This window comes from Crocodylus siamensis, chromosome 6, assembly GCF_052110815.1.
Source record: "Crocodylus siamensis isolate JL-2025a chromosome 6, ASM5211081v1, whole genome shotgun sequence".
Taxonomy (NCBI): domain Eukaryota; kingdom Metazoa; phylum Chordata; order Crocodylia; family Crocodylidae; genus Crocodylus; species Crocodylus siamensis.
In genome coordinates this window covers 27,645,664-27,669,935 of record NC_143400.1, presented here as the reverse complement: position 1 = coordinate 27,669,935, position 24,272 = coordinate 27,645,664, and the positions used below count along the sequence as shown (strand labels likewise).

The following is a 24,272-nucleotide window of genomic DNA, read 5'->3' as shown; positions in this document are numbered from 1 at the left end:
GGCTTGGACTAACCTGATCACCTGAGTGTGGGTGGCCATTCTGGATACCCCCTGTCAGATGCAGCCTCCATCTTGAATGGCCTCAAGCAGCCATATTGGGTTCCCCAGTTTGCCACTCCTGGGTGGCCATCTTGGCTTTCTAAAGGGCCTGAATGGAACAACCATCTGGAATTCACACTGCCACAACCCAGACCGCCATCCTCCCTTCCCTGGATGCAGTGGCCATGTTGGATTCATGCTGCCACAACCCAGGTTGCTGTCTTCCCTTCCCCAGACGTGGCAGCTATCTTGAATTCACGCTGCCGTGCCCCAGACCACTGTCTTCCCTTCCACAGATGTACTGGCCATTTTGGATTCACACTGCCATGGCCCAGGATACTCTTCCCTTCCCTGGATGCAGTGGCCATCTTGGATCCACTAGGTATCCCAGGGTCAACTGGACTTACCTTAAGTAAAGGAGCTGTAGGCAGGTAATAGATTTATGCAAATGAGATAAGACCTTAATTAAGAGTTTATGATCAGCCCAATTAATCCCAACAGAAGCATTTCATTCCACCCATCCCTCAGGACACCTGGGTTCTCTGATAGGCCTGGGACCAGGGGGAGCCTGGGGTCTCTGGGGAGGGGAGTGGACATTGCTGTAAGGGGTGAGGGGATTCTGGGAATCTGGATGCCTGGGTACTCTAATGAGGCTGTAGGGGCTAGTGGACTAGCAGCGGAGGGCCAAGGCACCTGGACTCTGTGCGCGTCTCTCCCCACCCTGGCAAGCCGCTCCCATCCTGGCAGCCAGGTCTGGGGCAGCTCCGGATCACAGCTGCAGCCCAGGAAGGGTGGGGGAGGCGGGGCTGGGTGATGCGCAGTCTCGTTAATCATGCGGCCTAATTGTTTTTCATTTGCATGTGCTTCCTCGACACCTCAGCTCGGGCTTGGACCTGGGAAAAAACAGGGGAAGACTTGGCCTGTCCCCGCCTCCCCCTGCCAGATGCCTGGTGCCTCTGGGGTGGGGGGGTGCCTGGACACCTGGGTTCTCTGAAGCTGGGGTGGGGGGGAGCAGGGGGTTCTGGGAGCTCGGATGCCTGGGTTATCTGGGGTGGGGCATGGGAGCCGAGATGCCTGAGCATCCTGGGGGGGGGGGGGAGGGGAGCAGGGGGTTCTGGAAGCCCAGACACCCGGGCTCTCTGGGGGGTGGGGGGTGGCAGCAGGGAGCCCAGGTGCCTGGGTTCTCTGGGGTGGGGAGATGAGAGCAGGGGGTTCTGGGAGCTCGGAGTCTTGGGAAGAACCCCAAGGCTCATCTTGATCCTATTCACCGCCCCACCCGTGGGAGGCCTGGCCAGATGCCTGGGTCCCCTCCCATCCTCTCACAGGATCCGGGAAGCTGGGACCTGCTTCCTACTGGGCCTCGGGATTTCCCCTCTACCCCCAGGGCCCGGCCTGGCCCCAATATCTACCTCCCCCATGACCCCGCGGTTGTCCAGATGTGCAGAGCTGCCAAGGTGATGGGGCCAGGAGTCTGACACTGCAGGTACGTGGCAATGCAGGGGAAGGGTGGGGGGCAGGGAGAGGGCACACAAAACACCAGGCACAGCCAGGTGTCCACCTGGGGCTCCCTATAGCAACCTGGTACCCCCTATATGTGGTGTGGGGGGGTCAGTAATGAACCTGGCACCTCCTGATATCCACCTGGAGGGTTCCTATGGCACCTAGTGCACCCCATATTTGCCTGGGGGGAATCTGATAGGACATGGCATCCACCTGTGGGGTCTCTATAGCATCTGGTGCTCCCTATATTTGTCTGGGGGGTCTATATACAGCCTAACACCCCCTGAGATCAAGCTGGGGGGTCCCTATAGCACCTGGTGCCCCCTATATTTACCTGGAGGGTCTGTATAGGACCTGGCATTCATCTGGGGGGTCCCTAGAGCACCTGGTGCATCCTATATTTCCTGGGGGAGATGTCTGTATAGAGCCTGGCACTCCCTGAGATCAACCTGAGGGGGTCCCTATAGTGCCTGAGACCCCCTGTATTTGCCTGGGCAGGGTCTGTATCCACTAGGGGGTCCCTATAGCTCCTGCTACCCCTACATTTGCTGGAGGAGTCTGTATAATGCCTTGCATGCACCTGGGGTGTCCCTATAGCACCTGATACCCCCTATATTTGCTAGGGGGGTCTATATAGAGCCTGGTGTCATGAACCCTCAAGTGGGGGGGTATGGCCCCCCAACCCATCGAGATCTCGGCCTGGGGGTCTCTATAGCACCCGGCACACCCTGCCTGGGAGGAGAGAGGGGTCATGTCCAGCACCCTGACCCAGCTCTTCTCTCTCAGAGATGTCGGCGGTGGTGGAGTCGGTGGTGGAGTTCCTCCACCCAGTGCTGCACGTCTTGCAGGGCACCCGAGGGCCACCCAGTGTCCGGCACTGGTATCTCCTGCTGGGCCTGCGCCTCATGGCCATGTTCTTCGCCCGTGGGGCCTGGCGCACCCTGCGCCATGACCTGGCCTGCGCCTGGACTGCCTCGGTGCCCCATGAGCAGGAAGAGCAGGCCGAGGCCCTGCGGCGCTTCTGCAAGGTCGTCTGCTACAACCAGCATTTCCACAACGCCGTCACCCCCACCTGGGGCCTCTCCTTCCTCCTTGCCCTCATCCCCATCACCATCATCCGTTCCCTGTATCCCACAGACAGCGAGGAGCGGGACAGGGAGGGCAGACATCACCAGAGAGAGTCGTCCAGTGTGGCCACCAGCCATAGCTGCAGGGAGGGATCTAATATGGCTGCCAAGAGGCACCTGGGAGAACATTCCAATATGGCCGACAGGAGCTGTGGCCATGAAGACTCCAATATGGCTGCCAGGCATGGCTGGAGCCAGGGATCCAGTATGGCTGCTGGGGACTGCTGCATTGAGGGATCCAATTTGGCTGCCGGGTGGCACCTGAAAGAGGTCTCCAATATGGCCTGGAATGAGGGATCCAATATGGCTGCCAGGGGCAGCTGTAGTGCGGGCTCCAAGATGGCAACGGAGGGGGCCCCCAGTGATGTTCCCAACATGGCCAAGCAGCACTTCCTTCAGGACCCCAACATGGCTGCCCAGCGCCGCCTTCCTGACAAAGCTAACATGGCCACCAAGCGTTGCCTGGGGAACAGCTGCGGTGCTGCCGCCAACATGGCCACTGGTGAGGATGGCAATGTGATGTACGTGTGGCTGTCGGAGGAGGAATCCAAGATGGCCACCAGGCATTGGTGGGGGAAAGGTACCAACATGGCCACCATGCTGGTGGAGGACACCAACATGGCCACCACCATGGTACCCACAGCCAAGATGGCTGACCCAGCAACTGCCCATGCCCACCACGAGACCCAGCTGCCATCTTGGTTGGCTGCCATCTTGGTGGCCTGCACTGGGGCCTTGGTGGCCAGTGAGGCCTGGTTACTATGGGATCTGATTGCCCAACAACTGCCAATGGTGGCTGGTCCCGCCTTCTTGTGCCAACCCGAGTTCCAGGCCTGCCCCACATCCCTTCCCTGTGCTGTGATGGGCTATGCCGACAAGCGCATGGCGGTGGGCATCTTGGCTCTCTCGGCCTGTGTCAACATCCTTGTCGCTGCTGGTTATGGCATCCATTGGCTGGGCCAGGCCTGTTGCTGTGGTCGACGGGTGGCTCGGAGGGGTGGGGCTAGGGCAGAGGAGGTGGAACTGAGGGAGAAGAGGCGGGACCGTAAGGGGGGTGGAGCCGTGTCATGCTAGGTGGCCACCTACTCCCTCCCCCTTTTTGGATTCCCATGGCAACCTTGGTGGTGTCCGCCATCTTAGATATGTCCACCTAGAGAGGACTGGGTGGCTATCTTGCTTCTCTGCCCTATTGGCCAGTGGGACTGGCCAGCCATCTTGAGTAGGCAGCCATTTTGGTTCTACCAGTTGGGCTGCCATATTGGAGTTGAGAGAGTGTTTTAGCTCACTAGTCATGGTCCGGTGGCCATTTTGGACTCACCCACCTCATGGGGAGAGGAGTGGGGCAACCATCTTGGAATCTGGTCATGACTGAGTGGCCATGTTGGCCTCCTACACCCATCTGGCTGGGAGCGGCCATTTTGGGTGTTCCCAATTGGGCATGCACTGGTGGCTACATTGTATTCACCCAAACATCTTGGATTTGCCACACCGCCATGATATGCCCACCATCTTGGGTTCTGCCAATGCATATAGTCATTAGCTCGGATTTTACCAACCCAGTGAATATAAGGGGGGAGTGGCACCATCACTGATTCACCACATGGCTGTCATTTATACACCATCTTGGATTTTACCTACATGCATAGCCAGGGCTGACATATTGGATTTTACCAATCAACTGGCATGGGGGCAATAGTCTTTGAGTTAACCAAGTGATGGCACTGGGGGCTGCCATCTTGGATTCTACCAAACAATGGCACCAGAGCTGCCATATTGGATTCTACCAATCAACTGCAGTGGATGTCTCCAGCTAGAATTCTACCAACCAACAGCTCCAGACCCTCCATCTTGGATTCTACCAGCCAACTGTACTGGAAGTCACCATCTTTGATGAAGCCAATGGCTTTCCAATGAAAAAGGAGTCTTGGGGGGGGGTAGGTTTCACCTGGAAATCATTGCTATGCCCCCCCACAAACACCCACAATTCATCTGGTTTTGGACAAAAAAAAAGAGAAAGCCAATTCCAAGAGTAGAAGAAGGAACCTTGAACTCAGAGACGGGGGTTTGGGCAGGGAAATAATGCTGCTGCTGAAAGTATCATTACTACTACCAATGTATGAACTAGTGTACAATAATGAGTAATTAGAGCCATAATGACCATAACTAACATGAGGATGATGATAGTCACAATTCATAGATTGTAACCTGATAACAGTTATGAAGACCATAGCAATATAGTACTAGTCATAAGAAATGGTGATGCTAGTTAATTACCATTAGTAACAAACTTTCACAACCAAGAGACTGCCTCTTGGCTTTTCTTTGGGAAAAAGAGGGGGGCTGGAGGTCCAAGCACCAGGGTTGTCTGGGGTGTGTATGTGTGTGGGGGGATGGGACTAGGGGGTTTGTAGTCCTGGACACCTGGGTCCTCTTGGGTGGGGGTGGGGTGGGGAGGTGGAAGCAGGGGTTTCTGAGAGCCCAGATGTCTGGTTTGTATGGGACTACGGGGTTTGGGAGCACAGACACCTGGGTTCTCCCATGTCACACGTGACAGGGCAGAGGCCTGAAATTTGCTACCCTGAAACCCGCCTCCACCACCAATTAACAGGGATCTAATTAATTAGCTCTCAGGTTCCTCCTGCCTGTGGGGGAGGTTGGGTGGACAAAGGATGGAAGAAGTCAACTTCAAGGGGGCGGGGGGAGGAGCCTGCATGGACACCTGGGTTCTCTGGGGTGGTGGGGGTGACAACAGGGTGGGCCTAGGAGCCCGGACCCCTGAGTTCCCTTCTCCCTTCTCCTCCCCCCACCCAGGTATTCATGGAGGTGGAGTCAGTTGAGTCACAAGGAAAGAAGGCCAGGCATCCGGGCGTGTCTCCTTGGAAGAAGACGGGGAGGAAACAACCCCAGGGCCTGGGCGCAGGGGAGAGGCATCCAGGCATGCAAGGAATGAGGAAAGGGGTGTGAATTAGTGTGATCTGGGCTGCAGGAGCGAGGGGCACTGCTCTGTTGGGGGGCTGCGGGTTGAGACTGAGGGCAGGGCTGTGGAGGTTTTCACATCAGTACTCATCACTCCCTGGATGCCTGGGCTCAGCTTCAGTGTGACTAGGTGCTCCCTTCACCTACCCCAGAGCCAACTGGTTCCTAAAGGAAGCTGGAACTAGGACCAACTACCCCCCCCCCCCGCCCAGTGTCTGCCCCCAAATTCCCAGATTTCCCCCCCAGAACACCTAGGAACCCCTCCCCGCACTTTGTTCACCAGGGCAGCCTGGGGGAAAACTAGAACCAATGGCCACAAACTCCCGGAAAACTGTTTCAGACATTAGGAGAAACTTCTTAACAGTCAGCATGTCCAGACTGTGGAACAAGCTCCCTGCAGAGGTGGTGCCACCACCTACCCAGGGGTCTTCAAGAGGAGACTGGACGGTCACCTGGCTGGGCTCATCTGACCCCAGATGTCATGGCATGGAGGGAGGGGTGCATACAGTAGGTGTGGATAGATAGGTAGGTAGATTGATCGATCAATCAGGTGGATTGATGGATGGATGGAGGGTGGGGTGGACAGACAAATAAATGGGAATCTGTGGGGATGGATGGAGTGTGACATAGATTCAGGCACCTCCATGGGTGGATGGATGGATGGACAAGCAGACAGATGGCTGAACGGAGAACACACATGGAAGGACAGAGCAGTGGATGGACAGATGGGTGACTGGGTGGAGGGAGGGGGTACAGGGGTGTGTAGAAAGGCACAGGTGAACAGATGGATGGCTAGATAGGTATGGATGGAGGGATGGATGGATAAAGGGGAACAGGTGGATGGATGGACAGTAGTGATGGTGTCTGGGGAGGGGTGAGCAGACAGCGGGTATTTGTGGGAGTGGATAGACAAAAGGATGGAGGATGGAGACAGGGAGACAGACGGGTCCAGGGAAGGAAGGAAGAACAAAAGCCTTTGGGACAAGAGAGAGATAGAGATAGATGGACAGAGAGATAGAGCAGGTATATGGCCTGGGTGGGTGGATGCATGGGCAGAAAAGTGGACTGGAGCAAGGATGCCAGGCAGAGAGTGTCATGGGACATAGAGCAACAGGGCATGGATGGAGGCAGGGCAGAGGGTACAAGGGGGCGGAGATAGGCACATTCAAGGATGGAGGATGGACACAGGGGGAGAGGGAAGGGCTGGAGTCTGGCCGCCTGAGCCCTGTGGGGCAGGTGGTGGGAGTGTGGGTGCCTGGGTCCTCTTGTTTCCAGCTCAGATCCTTTTTTATTAAATACTTAAAAAAAAAAAAAAAAAAAAAAAAATTATATACATCTCCACCTCTGCAGAGCGGAAAGCGAATATAAAAAGACAACTACAAACCGTAACTACATTGTTATGGAGACCAACTGCTGGGCTGTGGGGGCTGCACAGGTTGTCAGCGAGGCACCGCTATGGGGGGGGGCTGTGGTCAGGAGTGAGGGGCACTGCTGGGGGAGCAGTGGGTCAGGAGTGGGGGGGCACCGGGTCAGGAGTGGGGGGGCACCACAGCAGGGGACTGCGGGTCGGGAGTGAGGGGCACTGCTGGGGGACCGGAGGGCACCGGAAGCTGGTTTTAGCACCACCCGTTAATAACTCACATCCTCCCAGGTGCCTGGGTCCCTCGCCCCCCCAACCTCAGCTAAGTCAGACCCGTGGGAAAGGTGAAAGAGATGCAGCCGCAGGCCCGCTCCCAGCTAAAACAGTGGACAGGGCTTTTTCCAAGCCCCTCTCCCAGGCACAGCAGGTGGGGGGCCTACACTGGGAGTTGAGCCTCCAACAGGGGCGGCGCTGGCACCTCCCCATCCCCCTCCAGCACAGATGCCACACTCCCATTGGCTGCCCCCAGCAGCGGTGTGGCCTCCTCAGCAGGCCCTGCCTCGGAGGTTGCTGGGGCCAACTCCTGCATGGCCACCTCAGCAGACGGGCTGTGCCCCTTGAAGGTGCTCAGGGCTGGGCCTGGCTCCGGCCCAGCCCCTGCCTGGAGCTCCCTCCCCTGCTGAGCTCCGCCCGCCACCCCACCCTCCTCAGGCAGTGGGACTGGCCCTGCCCACTGCTGCCCTGCGAAGCTGGTAGAGCCTGAGCGCTGCTGCCGCCACCAGCACAAGACAGCAGCCAATAGGACAAGGGCGAATAGCACCACCAGCACCACCACCGGGAGCACCCAGGACTGGATCCGAACAGCATGCAGAACCGGGGTTACCATGGCACCAGTCACCGAGGCCGGCCTCAGCGACATCCCTCCAAGATGGCCACCAGTGGTGGAGGTCAAGGGTGTCATCGTGGTGCTCAGTGTCTTGGCCTTGCCGACTGGGCCGGGGCTTCCAGTTGCCACTGTGATGGTGGCAGCCATCTTGGGAGAGCCCCCGCCATCCTGCAATGGCTTCTGGGTAGAGCTCACTGCCACCATCTTAGTTTGCTCCTCTGAGGGCAAAGTCGGGGTGGCCGTCTCGGACCAGGTCATAGTACCCATCTTCAGAGTGCCTTCGGGCCTGGGAGGTTTCTGGGTTGAGTTGGTTTTGTCATCTACCCCCTTCACATTCACCACCTGGAGCAACATGCGGATGGTCATCTTGGTCGAGGTCAGGGCAGTGAAGAACTCAGATTGGTTGGCCATAGGAGAGTCTTCGGGCGCTGTAGGAAACCCCGTGGCATCATGCGAAGGATTCTGGGTAGAGCTCTTTGGCCTCTTAGTTTTCTCCCAGGGTGAGAACAGGGAGCTGGGTATTGTGGAAACAGGCCTGGCAGTGGGGGATGGAGACACAGTGGTCATGTTGGTGTCGTCGGCCATCTTGGAAACCCCTGTGGAAGCAGGCAATGGATTCTGAGCACGGCTGGGGTCCTCTGTCTCCATGCTGGTGCCCTCCGTTGCTGCCAATTGGTTCGGCTCAATGAACCTGGAGCTCTCAGGGTCGCTGACAGTGGACTTACTGGGTGGCACTAATGTGCCTCTCAGCGGGGAAGAGAAGGCAGTGGCAATGATCACCATGGCGACAAGCATCATGGGACAGAAGGACCCAGTCATGGGAGCTGAGAGAAACTGGGATTCGCTGCTGGGAAACCTGGTAAGGGGGAGTAAAGAGATAGAGTGGCCCCTTCTGCCACTGGGAGCTCCATAGTGCCGCCGTACAGCCCTGTATGCACTGGGAACGCTCTGGCTCCTCTTCCATCTCTATGGTCTTCCACTCCTGCCCCTGCTTTCTCCTCCTGCCCCCGGGGGGGTCCCAGGGGCAGACTGTGGGCCCATGGGGCTCCCTGCCCCTCCCCTCCCCCAGCACTGCCCCTTGATCCTAACCTGCACCCCCCCCACGGCAGTGCCCCTCACTTCCAACACACAGCACCCAGGTAAGATTCCCACACCCTGAATTAACCCCCGTGGTGGAAGGGGGAGCTGACGAAAGGAAGAACTGAAAGGAAACCAACAAAGGCAGGGCCCCAACCCCGGGCCCCGCCCCCACCCTCTTGCAGCTATGTGATGTCGTGGGAAGGGAAACTAACGGATAGGAGACACTCCCTGCCCCACCCAGCCAACCACTGCCTCTCACTCCCGACCCGCAGCCCCCCCCATAGCAGCACCCCTCACTCCCAACCTGCAGCCCAAAGTGGGGTCCCTCACTCCTGTACCACAGCCCACCCCCCACAGTGGTGCCCTCACTCCTGTCCCACAACCTCCCCCAGTGGTGCCCCTCACTCCTGTCCCACAGCACCCCCCCCAGTGGTGCCCTCACTCCTGAACCACAGCCCCTCCCACAGCGGTGACCCTCACTCCCAAGCCATCATCCCACGGCTTCCACCACCGCACTCCCTACCTCGTGGCCAGGGTGGGGGAGGGAGATCCTCAATGACGGGTCCTGTGGAGGTCCAGGGGGCAGGGGGCCCGGGCCGTCTCCTGAGGTCTCCGTGCTAGGCGCTGCCTGTGACAGTTGCCCCACGATGGCAGAAGCAGGGCAGAGGTGGTGTCGCAGAGCAGGGAGGGGCAGGAAGTGGTGCAAGGCTGAGTGAGCAGGAAGTGGTGTTCTGGGGATGCTGGGAGAGGGGAGCTGTAGGTTGGGGGTGAGGGGCATCACTGCAGGGGGGGAATGCAGATTGGGAGTGAGGGGCTCTGCTATGGAGGGGGGGTCAGGAGTGAGGGGCACCCCGTCAGGCCCCCCAGCCCAGGCCTCCCCCCACCCCGCTGGAAGAAGCTAGTGATGTCATCCAGGGTCACCTGAGGCTGGGGGCCCCACTCTTCCCCCTCTCTCTCCTGCTTCACCTCCGGCAGGACCCAGGCATCTGGGGGTGGTGCAGGAGGGACCCAGGCGTCCAGAGGGGATGCAGGAGAGACCCAGGCATCTGGGGGCTCCTCATTGGCATTGCAGCCCTCTGGGGCAGGGCGGGGGCAGAGCTGGGGTGTGGGCGGGGCTGGGGGTAGCTCCGCCCACAAGGCCCCACCTCGGCGCCACACAGGGGGCGGGGGTGGCACCCCCCTGCCCCGCAGCAGCCATTCCAATAGGGTGGTGGCCATCACCATGGCGACAGCAGCTAATAGGGCAAGGGTGGCCATGACCAGGAGACAGGCAGCACAGGGGGGTGGGGCTTGCATCAGGGGTCGAGCCAGGGCAGGCATCATCAGCAGGGGGCTGCAGGGGAGAGAGAGATGGGGTCAGTGTTGGGCATAGACAGCAGGGGTCCTAGGGTGAATGGAAATTACTGGGGACATGGGTAGACTGGGAGGGACACTAGATTGAATGGGGTGTTACTGGGAGGCACTAGCACGACTGGTAGGGAGAACTAGGTTGACTGGGAGGCACTAGGATTGACTGGGAGGGACTGTTTTTGGGTACTGGGGTGAGTGGGGGATACAGGGATAGACTGGGATGGACTGCAAACGATGTACTGGGGTGAGTGGGGGTTATCAGAAAGCACTTGTAGAGGGTACTGGGAGTGACTGGGAGACACAATGATAGACTTGGGAATACTGGGATGGAATGGAAAGAATTAGGTAGCACTGGGCAGTACTGGGATAAACTGGAAGGGGTACTGGGGAGATGGGAGGTTACCGGGAACACTGGGATAAACTGGGAGTACTGGGGCAGGTGGGTCATTAGTGGGAGGCACCGGAAAGGACTGGGAGTAATAGGATGACTGGAAGGCACTTGGATCAACTGGGAGGCACCAGGATGAATTGGGAGGGGGCACTGGGAGGGGGCACTTGGGTGTATGGAGGTACTAAGATGACTGGGTGTTACTACTGGAGGGCATTGGAAATTGGAACTGGGGTAAGCAGGGGCACAAATAAAAACTGATAGTTGCACTGGTGTGACTGAACTTTACTGGGAGGGACTAGGATGGGGGTACTGAGAAGCACTGGAATAAGCTGGAATAGGTGCATTGGGGTGACTGGAGTTTACTAGGAGGGCCTAGGACAGGGAGCTGGAGTGACTGGTGGTTACTGGAATGGCGGGGGGGGGGGGTGACACTGGGAGTGACAGGGTGGGTATTGGGAGGGGCCCTGTGGGGTGGGGGCGTACTCACCTCCGGCCTCTGGGCCAAAGCCAAGGTTGGGGGCAGCCTCCGGCCGGGACCAAAACGAGACTGCGCCCAGCCACGCCTCCCTACTTCCTCCCCCAGGCACCCACTTCCTGTCCCCCCTGCACCACTCCGACGCCCGGATGCCTGGGGCAGAAAACGAAGCTAACAAGGGAGGTGGCTAACAACATGCTTGGGGAGGGAAGTGGGGGGCAAGGACATGCACACACACCAGGCTGGGGGAGAGGGGGCTTGATGGGCAGAGCTTGCACCACAGGGCTCAGCAATTGGCTGGGGTGGGTGGGGAGTTAATGCATCGAGGAAAACTGAGGCAGGCTGTGCAGGGGGTGGGGGAGGGGATGGACGGACGGACGGACAGGGAAGAAGAGATGTTAGGATAAGGGACCCACCCGCACCCCCTCCCCTGCACCTTGGTTTCCATGGAGGCAATCGTGGTTGGGACAGCAGCCATCTCGGTCCATGTGGTGGCTATCTTGGGTGGGGGACGGGGTGGTCCAAAAAGTGGCCATCTTGGTCTATAAGTCAGCCTGCATCTTGGGCCCCCCATGGCACCCAGCTATAGGGGGAGGCCCAACACCCCACAGACAAGATCCAGGCTCCTCCCCTTGGCTCCAGGCCTTCATGGCCCCTCCCCAAGCCCTAAACCCTTACTCTCCACCTGGCCCTGCCTCTAGAACAGTCATAGCACCCCCATCCCTCACTCGTGTAGAGGCACTAGGACTTAATCCAGATAATGCGGATTAAAGCCAGAGCAGGATGGAGATAGGGCGGAGCTTCGGAGGTAAAACATCCCTATTTTTATTAGAAAACCGTGTCATACAGAAAAGGGGTGGGGTCAGGGACCCCGCCAGGGCGTGGGGCTTGGGAGCCCTGCCCCCAGGGACAGGGCTACGCAAAGGTGAGGGAGAAGGCCCGGTAGCCAAAATTGGTGAAGACATCAATCTTGTGGCTGCTGCCAGCGGCTGTCAGCACCTGGGTGCAGGGCAAGGGGCAGTGTCAGCCTCTGGCTCTGCCCCATGGTGCTCCCGGCTCTTCCCACCTCCTGGTCTCTGTCCTTTTTCTCTAAGTCTCTCCCTCCCAGTCCCATCCCGTTCTACAGTCTCTTCTCATGCCCAGGCTCCGCCCCTTCCAGGACTAAGCCTCTCCCCCTCTGGGATCAAGTCCTGCCCCCCTACCCATGATGGGTGCCCCCTCAGAGGCTGCTGGGATGGGGGTACTAGGGTGACTGGAGGTCACCCCAGTACCCCATCCCAGTCCCTCCCAGTAACCTGCTGTCAACCCAGTACCCAAACTCCAGTCACCCCACTGCACCTATCCCAGTTTATCTCAGTGGCCCCACTTACCCCAATTCCCCTTTCCAGCTGCACCCAGTAACCCCATTATCCTAGTATCCCCCATATACCCCAGTACCCCCTCCCAGTTCATCCCAGTGTCTCCCAGTCATCCCATTACCCGCTCCCAGTCCAACCCAGTCTCTGCACTGGAGTGACTGTGCTAAGCCCCTCCCACCCAGTACCATCGCATTCTGCCTCATGTCTGGTTCTCTTCCCCAGGCCGAAGCCCTGGTACCTTGTGCTCGGGGGAGCGCTGGTTGAGGCAGAGGGAATGGAGCGCCCGGGGGGAGCAGGGGATCCGGGCCCGGACATCACCGCTCAGCTGGAGGTGGTAGATTGTGGGGCCCTGCCCTGCACAGAGGATCTGGAGTGGGGAAAGGGGCAGAGTCAGGGCCAGCACAAAGCAAGGGAGCAGAGGAGAGCTGGGTGCGTGGAGAGCAGAATGAGGGAGCGAAGGTGCGGAGGAGTGTTGGGTGGGTGAAGCAAGGGACGAAGCAAGGGAGTGAAAGAGCAAAGGAGAGTTGGGTGGGTGGAGCACGGAGCGAAGGAGCGAGGGACTGAGGAAGCAAGAGAGCGAGGGGTGGGCGGAGTGTGGAGCAAAGGAGTGTTGGGTGGGTACAGCAAGGGAGTGAAGGAGTGAGGAAGCAGAAGAATGGAGAAGTGTCGTGTGGGTGCTGCGAGGAAGTGTTGAGGGAGGAATGGGGAAACAGATGGACGAAGGCGGGAACCAACGGGTGAACGGAGGGAGGGACAAATGGATGGGTGGACGGGGGGGGATGAATGGACAAGTGCCGGCACAAGCGGACGGACGGAGGCACGACAGTACGACAAGGCTGGGAAGAATGAATGAAGGGAGGAACAGAGAAGACGAAGAACAAAACAGGGAGATGGGGGTGGGCGGGAGGGCAGGCCAGACTCACCAGGTCCTGGTAGAACATGGCATGGTGCTGGGCGGGTGCAAGCGGGAAGACTGTGGTGGGTGTCGCAGAGCGCAAGTGCCACAGGGTCAGTGCCGGGCCCCCCCCGCACACCTGGGGGCGGGGAGGAGGAGGCAGGGTCATGCCCACTGCCAGGGAGGGGCTCCCATGAGCCTCGGCACCCCAGGGACTACCCCCAGTCCCTTTGGCATGCACTGCGAGGCATGCTGGGACATTGGCCTGGCTAGTCATGACCAGGCTGGATTGGTAGCAAGGCATCGAGGGATATCCCAGTGATCGGCCATGATGTGGACCCAAGGCATCACGGGGTCTGTCCAGTCAGCCATGACAGGGCCAAAGGGCACTATGGGACACTCCAGCAGTTGGCCATGATGGAGACCCAAGGTATCATGGGATACCCCTGCAGTCAGCCATGACTGGTCCTAGGACATTATGGGGTATCTTTTCCAACCTTTTTAGGGTATATCACTGTAGGCAGCCACGCTTGTGAGCAAGGCATTCTGGGATACCCCCCTTTGGCCATCACAGCTGAACCCAAGGCATTATGGGATACCCTTGCTCCAAAGCTCTCCCCTGCCCTCTCACCATCCAATCGGAGTCTGTTGCCAGGCAACGGATCCACTTCCCATACTGGGGCCGGTTGCACTCCTGGGGGTGGAGGCAAGAGGCAGAGGAGGCCAGGTCAGAGCCTGGACACCTGGGTTCCCCAGCAGGGGTGGTGGCAGCCCGGATATCTGGATTCTCACCTCGTACTTGTGCACCTCGATGGCTTGTACCTGCCCCCCGGTGCGGAGATCTGTGGGGTGGTGGGGAGTAGGTGTCACGAGCCCTGCAGGGTCTCAGCAAAGGCGGGGCAGGGGCGGGACTTACCCCAGTGACGGACGGACCCGTCCTCGCTGCCCGAGAGGCATTCGTGGAACTGGTCCCTCAGTGCCAGGCAGTGGATGTAGTCAGTGTGGCCCCGCAGGGCATGCTGGGAAGGCAGGGGAGAGCAGGTGAGTGGGGTGGGATCTGGGGATGGATGGATGAATCTAAGGATGGATGGAGGAGTCTAGTTACAGATGGATTGGTGGAGAAATCCAATGACAGATAAAGAAACAGATGGAAGGGTCTACGGATAGATGGAAGCAAGAATGGATGGAGAGATCTAATGGCAGATAAATATACAGATGAACATATATGGGGAGAGATGAAGAATGAATAAATGGACAAGATTAGTGATGGGTGGAAAGAGGGATGGATGGAGAAGTCTGGTGATATGTAGATGGATGGACAGATGGAGGGGGTCTAGTGAGGGATGGAAGAATGGATGGAAGGATGGAGAAATCCAGTGACGGACACATGAAGAAATGGATGGAAAAGTCTAGTAGCGAACGGATGAAGACAGGAATGAATAGAGAGATCTAGTGACACACTGGATGGACGTAGAGGTGGATGAAGAATGAATAGATGGAGAAGACTAGTGATGGATGGATGGATGAAGTCAGGTGACAAACAAGTAGACGGAATGGGAATGGTCTAGTGATAGATTGATTGATGGGTGACTCTAGTGACAGACGAAAAGACAGATGGACAGAGAAATATGGTGATGGACAGATGGGGAGATGAATAAAGCAGTCCAACAGTAGACACATGCATATAAAAATGGAAAGGTCTAGTGATGGCTGGAAGGATGGACGGAGGTTTATGGGGATGGATGGATGGCCAACAGCCCCGCCCCTACTCACAGTGAAGACCCCCGTTTCCAGGTCCATGGCATGCACAGTGCAGTCGCCCCCAGCCAGCAGCAGGCTGTTGTCCTGTTGGAGAAGGGGAGATGCAGGCAGGAGAGAGGGGGCAGGGCTTGGAGGCTAGCCCCTCCCCCTGGCTATCCCACAACCCCCAGGGCCACACTCACCTTGAGGTTCAACTGCAGGCTGTTGATTTCAGGCACCTCCAGGCTACTCCTGGAAACAAATGTGGGGAAAGAAGAGGTGTGGCCATGTGGGAAGGGCATGCCCTCTCGCTGTTTTCCCACTGGCTAATGTGAAGCCACTCCCACTTGGGGGTGGGGCTTACCTATAAGGGGGACGGCGACTCCATGCTTCCTTGCAGCCCTGGGGGGACATGTGGAGGGGGATGAAGTGTAAGGGACCCAGGCATCAGGGGCAGGGCTAGAGGCAGGACTTACCTTCTTAACAATCTCTGCCCAATTCCAGGCCTTCAGCTCCCCGTCGCTGGCACTGAAGAGCTGCCGGTCTGTGGAGGTCAGCGCGTAGACGGGACCATCGTGGGCTGTGAGGTGAGAGGAACAGGCCCAAGGCATTGTGGGAAGGCCCCAGGTTGGCACAAGCAGCCCCGGGGCATTCTGGGGAGGAGCCAGGTTGGTGTGAGGCACCCCGGGGCACTGTGGGAAGCTGGTCCCCTCACACTCACCTGTGAAACACACCACCGGCTTCTTGCTCTCCTCTTTGGCTTCCGCACTCAGCGCCGCTGACAGGCTGAGGGGGCACAGGGCAGTTAGGGGGGAGTTGGGGAGTATTCTCCCAGGCCGGGCTGGGGAGTAGTTTGGGCGTACCTGAAGATGCCGATCTCCCCGTAGCTGTTCCCAGCTGCCAGGTACTTCCCACAGGGTGAGACGCTCTGGGAGAAGACACTCATGTGGAGCAGCTCCAAGGCCCGCTGGACATCCATCTGGGAGGCACCACGGCATGATGGGAAGGTGGGGGAGGTAGGAGGGGACCTAGGCATGTTGGGAGACCCCGGGGCTCGCCAGATGGGGAGCAAGGGAGGCTGGGAAAGCCGCATGTTGGCATGAGGGGGGTACAAGGCATGCTGAGAAGGGCCTGACTGGGTGCAAAGTATGCTGGGAGAGCCCAGGGTTGGCAGGACAGGGAGCAAAGCATGCTGGGACAGCTTGGCAGGCACTGGCCCAGGGCATGCTGGGAGCACCCCTCCCAGGACTTGGCAGGAGCCGTTCGGTGTATGCTGGAAGCCACTCCAGGTTCCCCCATACTCTTCATCGCTCACCTCCTGGGGCGCCATAAGAGTGCCGCTGCGTCGCGCCGCTATGACGTCACCCACGCGACGCCGGCGCCAGATTGGGTCTCCTCCCTCTTCGCCTACTCCCAGCAGGCCGCGCGACCCTGACGTCAGAAGGAAGGGGAGAGGGGGGGACCCTGCAAGCGCAGCGTGGGCAGCGGAACTCGGTAAGGCCCCACCTCACCCGTCCTGGCTTCAAGCCCCGACGGCGCGAAATAAAACCCGCGGGTGCCCAGTGCGCATGCGTTACCGCCCCCCCCCCCCCCCACTTCCCGCGAGCGGAACTGTCACTCCTCCGCGAGCAATCTCACGGTCCCGGTGCTCTGCACATGCGCCCGGGGGGAGTAGTTTCCCCCCTACTCCGACTTTCCACTGCCTACCTTTGCCTCTGCGCACGTGCAGAACGGAACACTTCACCGGCTGCCCGACTTCTGCGCATGCGCGCTCTCCCCTCTGCGGTGAGCCCCGCCCCTTGTCCACGCCCTTTTGTTCTCAACTCCCCCTTCATTCTGGCCGCAGCGTGGGAGCGCCTGCGCTTGGCCTGAACTATCCCAGGGCATCATGGGAAGCTTCCAGTTGGCGTGGCTCAGCCCCAGAGAGTCATGGGAGCACCTGGGCTTGGCCTGAGTGGCCCCAGCACATCATGGGAAGTCAGGAGTTGGCATGATTCAGCCCCAGAGGCTTCCCAACCACAGTGCATGATGGGAGTTTCTTGGCCTGACTCTTTTGTCCCCCTTCCAATCAGGTAATGCCCCCCCGATGGACCCCCCTGCCCCGCCCCAACCCCACTGCTGGAGCCAGGAAGTCCCTGCCCACATGCCCTGGGCGGGGCAGGCCCCAGTGGTGGTGAGCTTCTCTGCCACAGTGCTGCCCCACCAGCTCCCACCCCACCCTGCTGCCCCAGCCTGCAAGCGGCACCTCGAGAAGCAGGAGCTGTGAGTATGGGGGGAGCAAGGCATTGTGGGAAGGCAGGAGTGGAAGCAAAGCATGCTGGGAGCCTTCACCTGCCCTCCCCACTTTATCACCACAGGGAGCCAACCCGGAAGCACTTCCTGTCGGAGGACAAGATGGCTGCTCGCTTCAACACCCTCAGCTTGGACCATGACCATGCCTATGGCAGCAATGGCTTCCCATCCCGCTGGCCCCGCCCCCTGCCACATAGGTGAGAGGCTGAGGGTGGGGATGACTGACCCGGGTGTTGCCCCAGACTCAGCTGCATCGGGGGGGGGGAGGGAGAGGAGGGGGGAGTGAAGGGGGTGTGGGATGGGACTGAGATGCCCCTTTGTTCCACTCAGCTGTTAAACCCTAGACGGAGCTGCATCCTACGTACAAATGGGGGGAGGATACTCTGTTTGTTCCACTTGGCTGTGACACCCAGACTCAGCTGCATCCCATATACATAGGGAGAAGGGAGATCTCTGTTCACTCACCTGGGTTTTTCCGCCCCAGACTCAGCTGCACCTCATGTATGTGGGAGGGGGGCAGGGAAAGAGTTCTCTGTTCCATTTGGCTGCTACACCCCAGACTCAACCATACCCCATATAGTTAGGGTGAGGGAAGATCTTTATTCATTCCCCTGGACCATGACACCCCAGACTCAGCCACATTCTATACAAAAAGGGGAGGGGGTGGTAGATTCCTATCTGTTCCACTTGGCTGTTACACCCCAGACTCAGTTGCATGCCATCTCCATTGGGTGAGGGGAGATCTCTGTTCCCCTGGGCTGTTACACCTCAGACTCAGCTGCATCGTAAAGAGGAAAAGGAGGGGAAGCTCGTTCCCCATTTGTTCCACTTAGCTGTCACACCCCAGATGCAGCTGCATCTCATATACTGGGGGGGTGGGGTGGAATGGGGTGGGTGGGTTAGGGTTAGGGAAAGAGTTCTCTATTTGTTCCTCATGGCCATTACACCTGCCTCAGCCTATACATAGAGTGAGGGCAGATATCTGTTTGTTCCCGTGGGCTGTGACACCCCAGACTCAGCTGCATCCCCTGTACTTCAGGGGTGGGGAGAGCTCTATTCATTCCCCTGAGCTGTTACACTCTAGACTCAGCTGCATCCTGTAGAGGAAGAGGAGGGGAGATAGATCCCCATTCATTCCACTTGGCCATCACACCACAGACTCAGCTGCATCTCACATATGGGAGTTCGGGGGGGGGGGGGCGGAGAAGAGGTCTCTGTTCATTACACTTGGCCCTGACACGCCAGACTCAGCTGCATCTCCCCCCACTCCAGGCCCCAGGTTGCCACCCTGGAGGAGGAAGAGGAGGCTGTGATCCTAGATGGGGAGTTCCCCATGGCCCTGTGAGTACCTACCCCCACCTGGGAGGTTTAATTACCCCTCTCCCCCCTTATTGCCCCACAACCTCATAACCTGCTGCCCTGCTCTCCCCACCCCCCCACAGGACTACAGAGGCAGTGCTATGGAATCCCCCTGGCAGCCAGGACCCCCGCAGCATCTGGGCCCTGCTTCAGGCCAGGGCTTTGACCCCCAAAGCCACGGCGCTGTGAGCTTCCTCCAGACAGTGCTGCGGAGGTGGGGGGGTATGTACAGCATCAGGCATAGGATGGGGGAAATTATGTCAGCCAACTGGAGGCCATGGGGGTGGGGGGCAGGGAGGAGAAATGGGCGCAAATTGGGAATAAAGATGGTTTTAATTGAATTGAGGGAAACTGAGGCATGGAGCATGTATATGAGAGGGAACCCAGGCGTTTGGGTCAGGAGCAGAGGGAGGGGTTTGTAGGTGAGACCTAGGCCAAAGTGAAGTCTGGAGTTAGCCTTGAGTGACCTAGAATCCATGGTAGAAGCATCTAAAACATCATAGTGACCCACCAAGAGGGGGATGGGACCCAGAAGCTTATGGGACGGAGAGCGTGGTAGGCCAAAACCAGGTCTAGAGTAGAGGCAATGAAGCCAAAGCCAGGTCTAGACTGGGCATTGTGTGACCTAGAACCCATGGTAGACCTAGAACACTGGTATGGGAAAGAGACCCAGAGGCACTGGTAGGCCAAAGCCAGGCCTAGAGTGAGGGCACTATGGACAGGGCCTAGGCCGAAGCCAGGCCTGGAGTGAACCTTCAGCACCCCAGCCCCCAGCTCCTATTGGCTCCCTGGCCTGTCAGCTGCGACAGAAGAAGGACAGGAAGTGGCCGCCATGGGGGGTGCTGTTGCCACAGCGCACAGGGGGCGGGGCCCCAGCCTCCTGCTGCCGCTGAGTCTGGAGCTGCCGGTGGATCACAAACTGCATGTCATCCTGGGGGGGAGGGGGGCACAGTGGATGGGGACCCAGGCATCCAGGCCCCCCCATCCCCATGCCTCCACCCCAGGGTGCCCCCTTCCTGCCTGGGGAAGGAGCCCAGGCCTCCGGGTGCCCCTGAGACCCCCCAGGAAAGCCCTGCGGGACACACACATGCACAATTCACCTGCCAGGCCTCCAGCTCCCGGGACAGCGCCCACTTCTGGTGGGTGGCAGCCAACACCTGGCGGCTCAGGGCATCACGCTCCCGTGTCACCTGCTCCAGCATCTCCGCCAGCACCCCCTGCCTGCGGGGGAGGTAAAGAGGGTGGGGAACACAGGTGTCTGGGCTACTAAACCCCCTAGTCCCACCCCCCCATTTCCCAGAGAACCCAGGCACCTGGGTTCCCAAACCACCCAGTCCCACCACGCCCCTTCCCAGAGAAGCCAGGCATCTAGCCTCCTGGCCCCACTTACCCCCACCCCCCAAGAACCCAGGTGTTTGGGCTCCTAAACCCCCTAGTCCTCCTACACGCATCACGGAGAACCCACATGTCCAGGCTCCCAGCCCCCCTGCTCCCACCATGGAGAACCCAGGTGTCTGGCTCCTAAACCCCTAGTCCCACCCCAGAGAACCAGGTGTCCGTGGGGGGTGGGGCCAGACCTGTTGATGGCAGTGTCACGTTGGGTCAGTGCCTGCCTCAGTGCTGCATCCCCGTCTCTCTCCTGCAGGAGGTGCTGCTGCACACCCAGCTCCTCCTGTGCTGCCTGCAGTGCCCCCTGCTGCACAGCCAGCTGGGATGGGAGGGGGTGGGGTCAGCCAGTGCAGAGTCAGTCTTACCCTCCCCCTCCCGGCCCTGTTGCCCCCACCCAGATGTCCAGGACACTGCCTGCCTTCCCCGTCCCCCCCCCCACCTCATCTGGGAGCTGTTCAATCTCCACTTCCTTCTCCAGTGCATCCTGGGGCAGTGCCTCAGACCTGTCCCATGCCTGTAGGGGTACAGAGAATGGGCGGGGCTAGAACCTGGCATCCTCATGGGATTGGCATAAAGGAGGCCAAAGCCCTCCCAATGTTGGCTGAGGGAAAGGGCAACGTTGGCTGGGTGGGTTCTAGGTGCATGAAGGCCAGGTGACTGGGTAGGTGTGTTCCAGGTCCCTCAAGGCATAAAGGCCCAATGGTGGGAGGGTTCTAGGCTCTCCATGACCAAAAGACCCCATGGCAGGTAGGTTCTAGGTCCCTTGAGGCTAAAGGACCCAGTGGTGGGTGGTTTCTAGATTCCTCAAGGCTTAGAAAACCCAATCTTTGATGGGTTCTAGGTCCTTCAAGACTCAGAAAACCCAATTTGGGAGGGTTTTAGGTTCACCAAGGCCTAATGGAAAATGGGTTCCATCAACACATGAAGACCCAACAGTGAGAGGATGTTGGGTCTTTCCTGGACCAAAAACCCAATGGGCAGAAGGTTCTGGATCACACAAGGCTAAAAGACCCAATGGCGGTTGGGTTCTAGGTCCCAAACCCCACCCTGAGCTCTATCCCTGCACCTTGGGGGGCTCAGGGCCCTGGGTCCTCTCCAGCTCGGCCTTCAGGGAGACTCTGGCGTCGGCTGACTGGAACCACAGCTCCTCGGAGGCAGCCGGGATTTGGCGCCGGAGCCGTCGGTTGGCCCCACGCGGCTCCTCTGCCTCTGCCCTCAACAATTCAGCCTATGGAGAGGGTCAAAGTAGAAAGCGTGGGTTCTAGGTTCCTTCAGGCCATCAGAACCCAAGTAACCTCTATTCTACCCCAGAATGGGTGGGTTGTAGGTCCATCAAGGCATGATGACTTTTTGGTGGCTACCGAGACAAAAGGGCATAGGTTTTAGGTTCTCCAGTCCCAGCAGACATCAAGTCACCTCTGATCAACATCAGGACAGGTGGATTCTAGGTCCCTCAAGGCCAATGGTTTCCCAGATAATCTCTATTTAACCCCCATATGGTATATGTTCTAGGTCCATGAAGGCTGATGCCCTTCGGTTGTTACCCAAAACAAGGGCATTGGGTTCTAGGTTTCACAACCACAGGGTGGGTTCTAGGGCAATCCAGGCCTAGTGGCCTTTGGTTGCTACCAAGATCAAAGGGGTTGGGCTCTAGGTTCCTTAAGACCGAACAAACCCAGGGTGGGTGAGTTTTAGGTCTGTCAGGTCCTTTAGTGGCTCCCAAGATCAAGGCGGTTGGGTTCTAGGTTCCTCAAGGCCAAACAAGCCCTTGGGTGGGTTGGTTTTAGGTCCATCGAGACCTGGTGGTCTTTGGGCTCTGCCAGGACCAAGGGGGTTGGGTGCTAGGCTCCTCAAGCCTAAGGTGGATGGGTTCTAGGTCCATCAAGACCTGCTGACCCCTTGGGTTGCTACCAAGGCTTTGGGGGAGTATGTTCTAGGTTCCTTAAGGAATAGGTTCCCAAGGATGACCCTGCCATGATCCTTGTAGCCCCCCCATGTGGTACCTCGAGCTCCTTCTCGTGCAGCTCCCGCCGCAGCACAAGGCCATGGCCATGCGCTGCTTCTGCCTGCCCCTGCGCTGCCTCTGCTTCGGCCCGCAGCTCCCACGCCTCCTGCTCCAGTGCTCCCACCCGGGCCTGAAATGCTGCTGTCTGGGGGGAAGGCAACACGGAAAGCCCAACGAACCCAGGTGTCTGGGTCCCACTCTGCCCCCCCACTTTCCGCAGGGGACCCAGGTGCCCAGGTAGGGGGGAGTCTCACCTCTGCACTTAGGCTCTGGGCTGCGGCCTCCAGCTCGGCTTGGCTCCGCCCCTGCACTCGTGTCTCCTGCCGCAGCAACGCCAGCTCCGCCCGGAGACCCCGCTCCCGCTCCAGCGCCTGCAGGGGGGCGGGTTGGAACCCAGGCATCCGGGCTCCTCCCTCCCCCCCCAGAGAACCCAGGCATCCAGGCCCCACCTGCTGCAGCTCCTCAGCCAGGTGCTGGTTCTGCTCTGCCCAGTCCAGGGGGGTGCGGTCAAGGGTGGGGTCAGGGCTTGGCTTGTGGGGTGGGGCCTGGAGCGCTGCCAGCTCCGCCTCCAGCTCGGCTGCCTGCCCCTCCCCCTCCTCCCGCGCTGTTGCCAGCGCCACCCTGAGCTCCTGGTTCTCCCACTCCAGTCGCTGTGGGGGAAGGGGAGAGGTCAGGAACCCAGGCATCCAGGGCCCTCCAATCTCCCCCCAAACCACCACCCAGAGGACCCAGGCATCTGTGCCCCACTCCCCATTAAGGAACCCAGGAGTCCAGGTGGAGCTGATTTGTTCCCTGTGAGTCACCAGGGCCCCTCCCAGTCCCAAACTGGTCTGACTGGGAGGGGACCCGATCTTGAGGTGGTGGTGAGAGGGTCACTCACTTCCAGGGCCTGGGCATGGTCGTGGTCCTGTGCCTCCTGCTGGCGCCGCAGCTCTTCATTGGCCGCCAGCAACAGCTGCCCCAGCTCCGCTGCCAGTGCCAGGTCCCGTTCCACCCATGCAAGCCGTGGCCTCAGCCCTGGCTCCTCCCCTGGCGCCCCCCCCCCCTTCCCCTTCCTCCCACAGGGCCATGGTAGAAGGGTTCCCAGATGCCTGGGTTGCTTCTTGGACTTTGGAGGGGGGCAGGGGTCAGACACCTGGGTTCTCTACCTGGCTGATGGGGAGGGGGAGGGAGGCTGTAGGGTGCCAGGACCCCTGGGTTCCTTCCCTGACCAATGGGGAGGGGATCTTGGGGGTGGGGGGGGAAAGGGGGTGGTAGGACACCTGGGTTCCTTCCTGATGGGAGAGGTGGGGATAGGGGACCCAGATGCCTCGGTTCTTTGGAGCTATGGGGGTGGGAGCTTAGGGTCTGCCCCTGACTGATAGGGGAAGGGGAGGCCAGTCAACTGGGTTCTTTAAGGGGGTTGAGATATGGGGGACAGGGGGCTTAGCTGAGCTGGATGGCTGGGTTCCCTGCAGGAGCCACGGTGGAGGGAGGCTGTTGATTTCCTGATTCCAACCCCAGGTGGGGAGGAGGCAGGGCCATTGCCTAGCCCCACCCCCTGCACACCTGAGCTGCTCCAAACCCCATCTCCAGCCCCTGGGCACAGCAAATCCTGCTCCCCCTGCAGCCACCTGACCCACCCCCTATGGGGTCCCCAACCCCTCTCTATCATGGGAATCCATTTTGGGGTGACACACGTGGGGACCAGTATTGAGGTGACACACAATGGAAGCTATACTGAGGGGTCACAGGAAGACTTGTGGTGAAGTGACACCACAGGTAACCCATGTTGGGGTGACACAAGTAAGTGGGGGCTATACTGGGGTGAGAGCTGCACATGGAGGGGCAGCCCTTATTGGTGACATGACATAGGGACACATATTGGGGTGACACGTGGGGACATCCTTATTGAGAATGGCACAGGTCTAGCTCTGGAGCTAATTGGAACTAACGCTAATTGGTGTGACACATGTGAGAACCCTTATTGGGGTAACAGACACACAGGGGACCACTATTGGGGTGACTCACCCAAAGTGGGGGTCCATATTGGGTTGGCACATATCTACCT

General features: G+C 59.1%; 4 protein-coding genes across 17 annotated transcripts; 2 read left to right on the top strand and 2 right to left on the bottom strand.

The window, feature by feature from the left end:
* The first annotated feature begins 1,381 nt into the window (after nt 1-1,381).
* Nucleotides 1,382-5,803, top strand: LOC149861993 (uncharacterized). Its single transcript, XM_090054716.1, has 2 exons — nt 1,382-1,522; nt 2,326-5,803. Exon 2 carries the CDS (start codon nt 2,328-2,330, stop codon nt 3,738-3,740), a length of 1,413 nt encoding a protein of 470 aa, XP_089910842.1. The 5' UTR covers nt 1,382-1,522; nt 2,326-2,327; the 3' UTR covers nt 3,741-5,803.
* A 1,245-nt stretch (nt 5,804-7,048) lies between these two features.
* Nucleotides 7,049-16,626, bottom strand: THOC6 (THO complex subunit 6). Of its 13 annotated transcripts, none has more exons than XM_090054748.1 (15): nt 16,493-16,626; nt 16,041-16,156; nt 15,899-15,963; nt 15,654-15,757; nt 15,542-15,579; nt 15,381-15,429; nt 15,211-15,282; nt 14,354-14,456; nt 14,230-14,279; nt 14,069-14,131; nt 13,466-13,576; nt 12,781-12,909; nt 9,492-12,183; nt 8,614-8,744; nt 8,345-8,484 (listed from the first exon to the last, which is right to left on the bottom strand). In XM_090054748.1, the coding sequence occupies exons 1-13, from the start codon at nt 16,505-16,507 to the stop codon at nt 12,100-12,102; spliced, it is 999 nt and encodes a 332-aa protein (XP_089910874.1). In that variant the 5' UTR covers nt 16,508-16,626; the 3' UTR covers nt 8,345-8,484; nt 8,614-8,744; nt 9,492-12,099. The 13 variants fall into 13 exon arrangements, with proteins under 13 accessions (XP_089910865.1, XP_089910866.1, XP_089910869.1 ...); XM_090054749.1 differs by having other exon boundaries at nt 16,041-16,105; nt 16,493-16,602; XM_090054751.1 differs by lacking the exon at nt 13,466-13,576.
* HCFC1R1 (host cell factor C1 regulator 1) lies at nt 16,533-19,169 on the top strand. Of its 2 annotated transcripts, none has more exons than XM_090054810.1 (5): nt 16,533-16,671; nt 17,250-17,439; nt 17,535-17,666; nt 18,742-18,810; nt 18,912-19,169. In XM_090054810.1, exons 1-5 carry the CDS (start codon nt 16,533-16,535, stop codon nt 19,015-19,017), a joined length of 636 nt encoding a protein of 211 aa, XP_089910936.1. In that variant the 3' UTR covers nt 19,018-19,169. The 2 variants fall into 2 exon arrangements, with proteins under 2 accessions (XP_089910936.1, XP_089910937.1); XM_090054811.1 differs by lacking the exon at nt 16,533-16,671 and adding an exon at nt 16,944-16,962.
* A 451-nt stretch (nt 19,170-19,620) lies between these two features.
* On the bottom strand, nt 19,621-23,791 carry LOC149861990 (BICD family-like cargo adapter 2). The gene is made up of 9 exons (XM_090053851.1): nt 23,771-23,791; nt 23,103-23,366; nt 22,672-22,872; nt 22,477-22,593; nt 22,221-22,367; nt 21,284-21,445; nt 20,657-20,731; nt 20,406-20,536; nt 19,621-20,049 (listed from the first exon to the last, which is right to left on the bottom strand). Exons 1-9 carry the CDS (start codon nt 23,789-23,791, stop codon nt 19,755-19,757), a joined length of 1,413 nt encoding a protein of 470 aa, XP_089909977.1. The 3' UTR covers nt 19,621-19,754.
* Nucleotides 23,792-24,272: the final 481 nt, after the last annotated feature.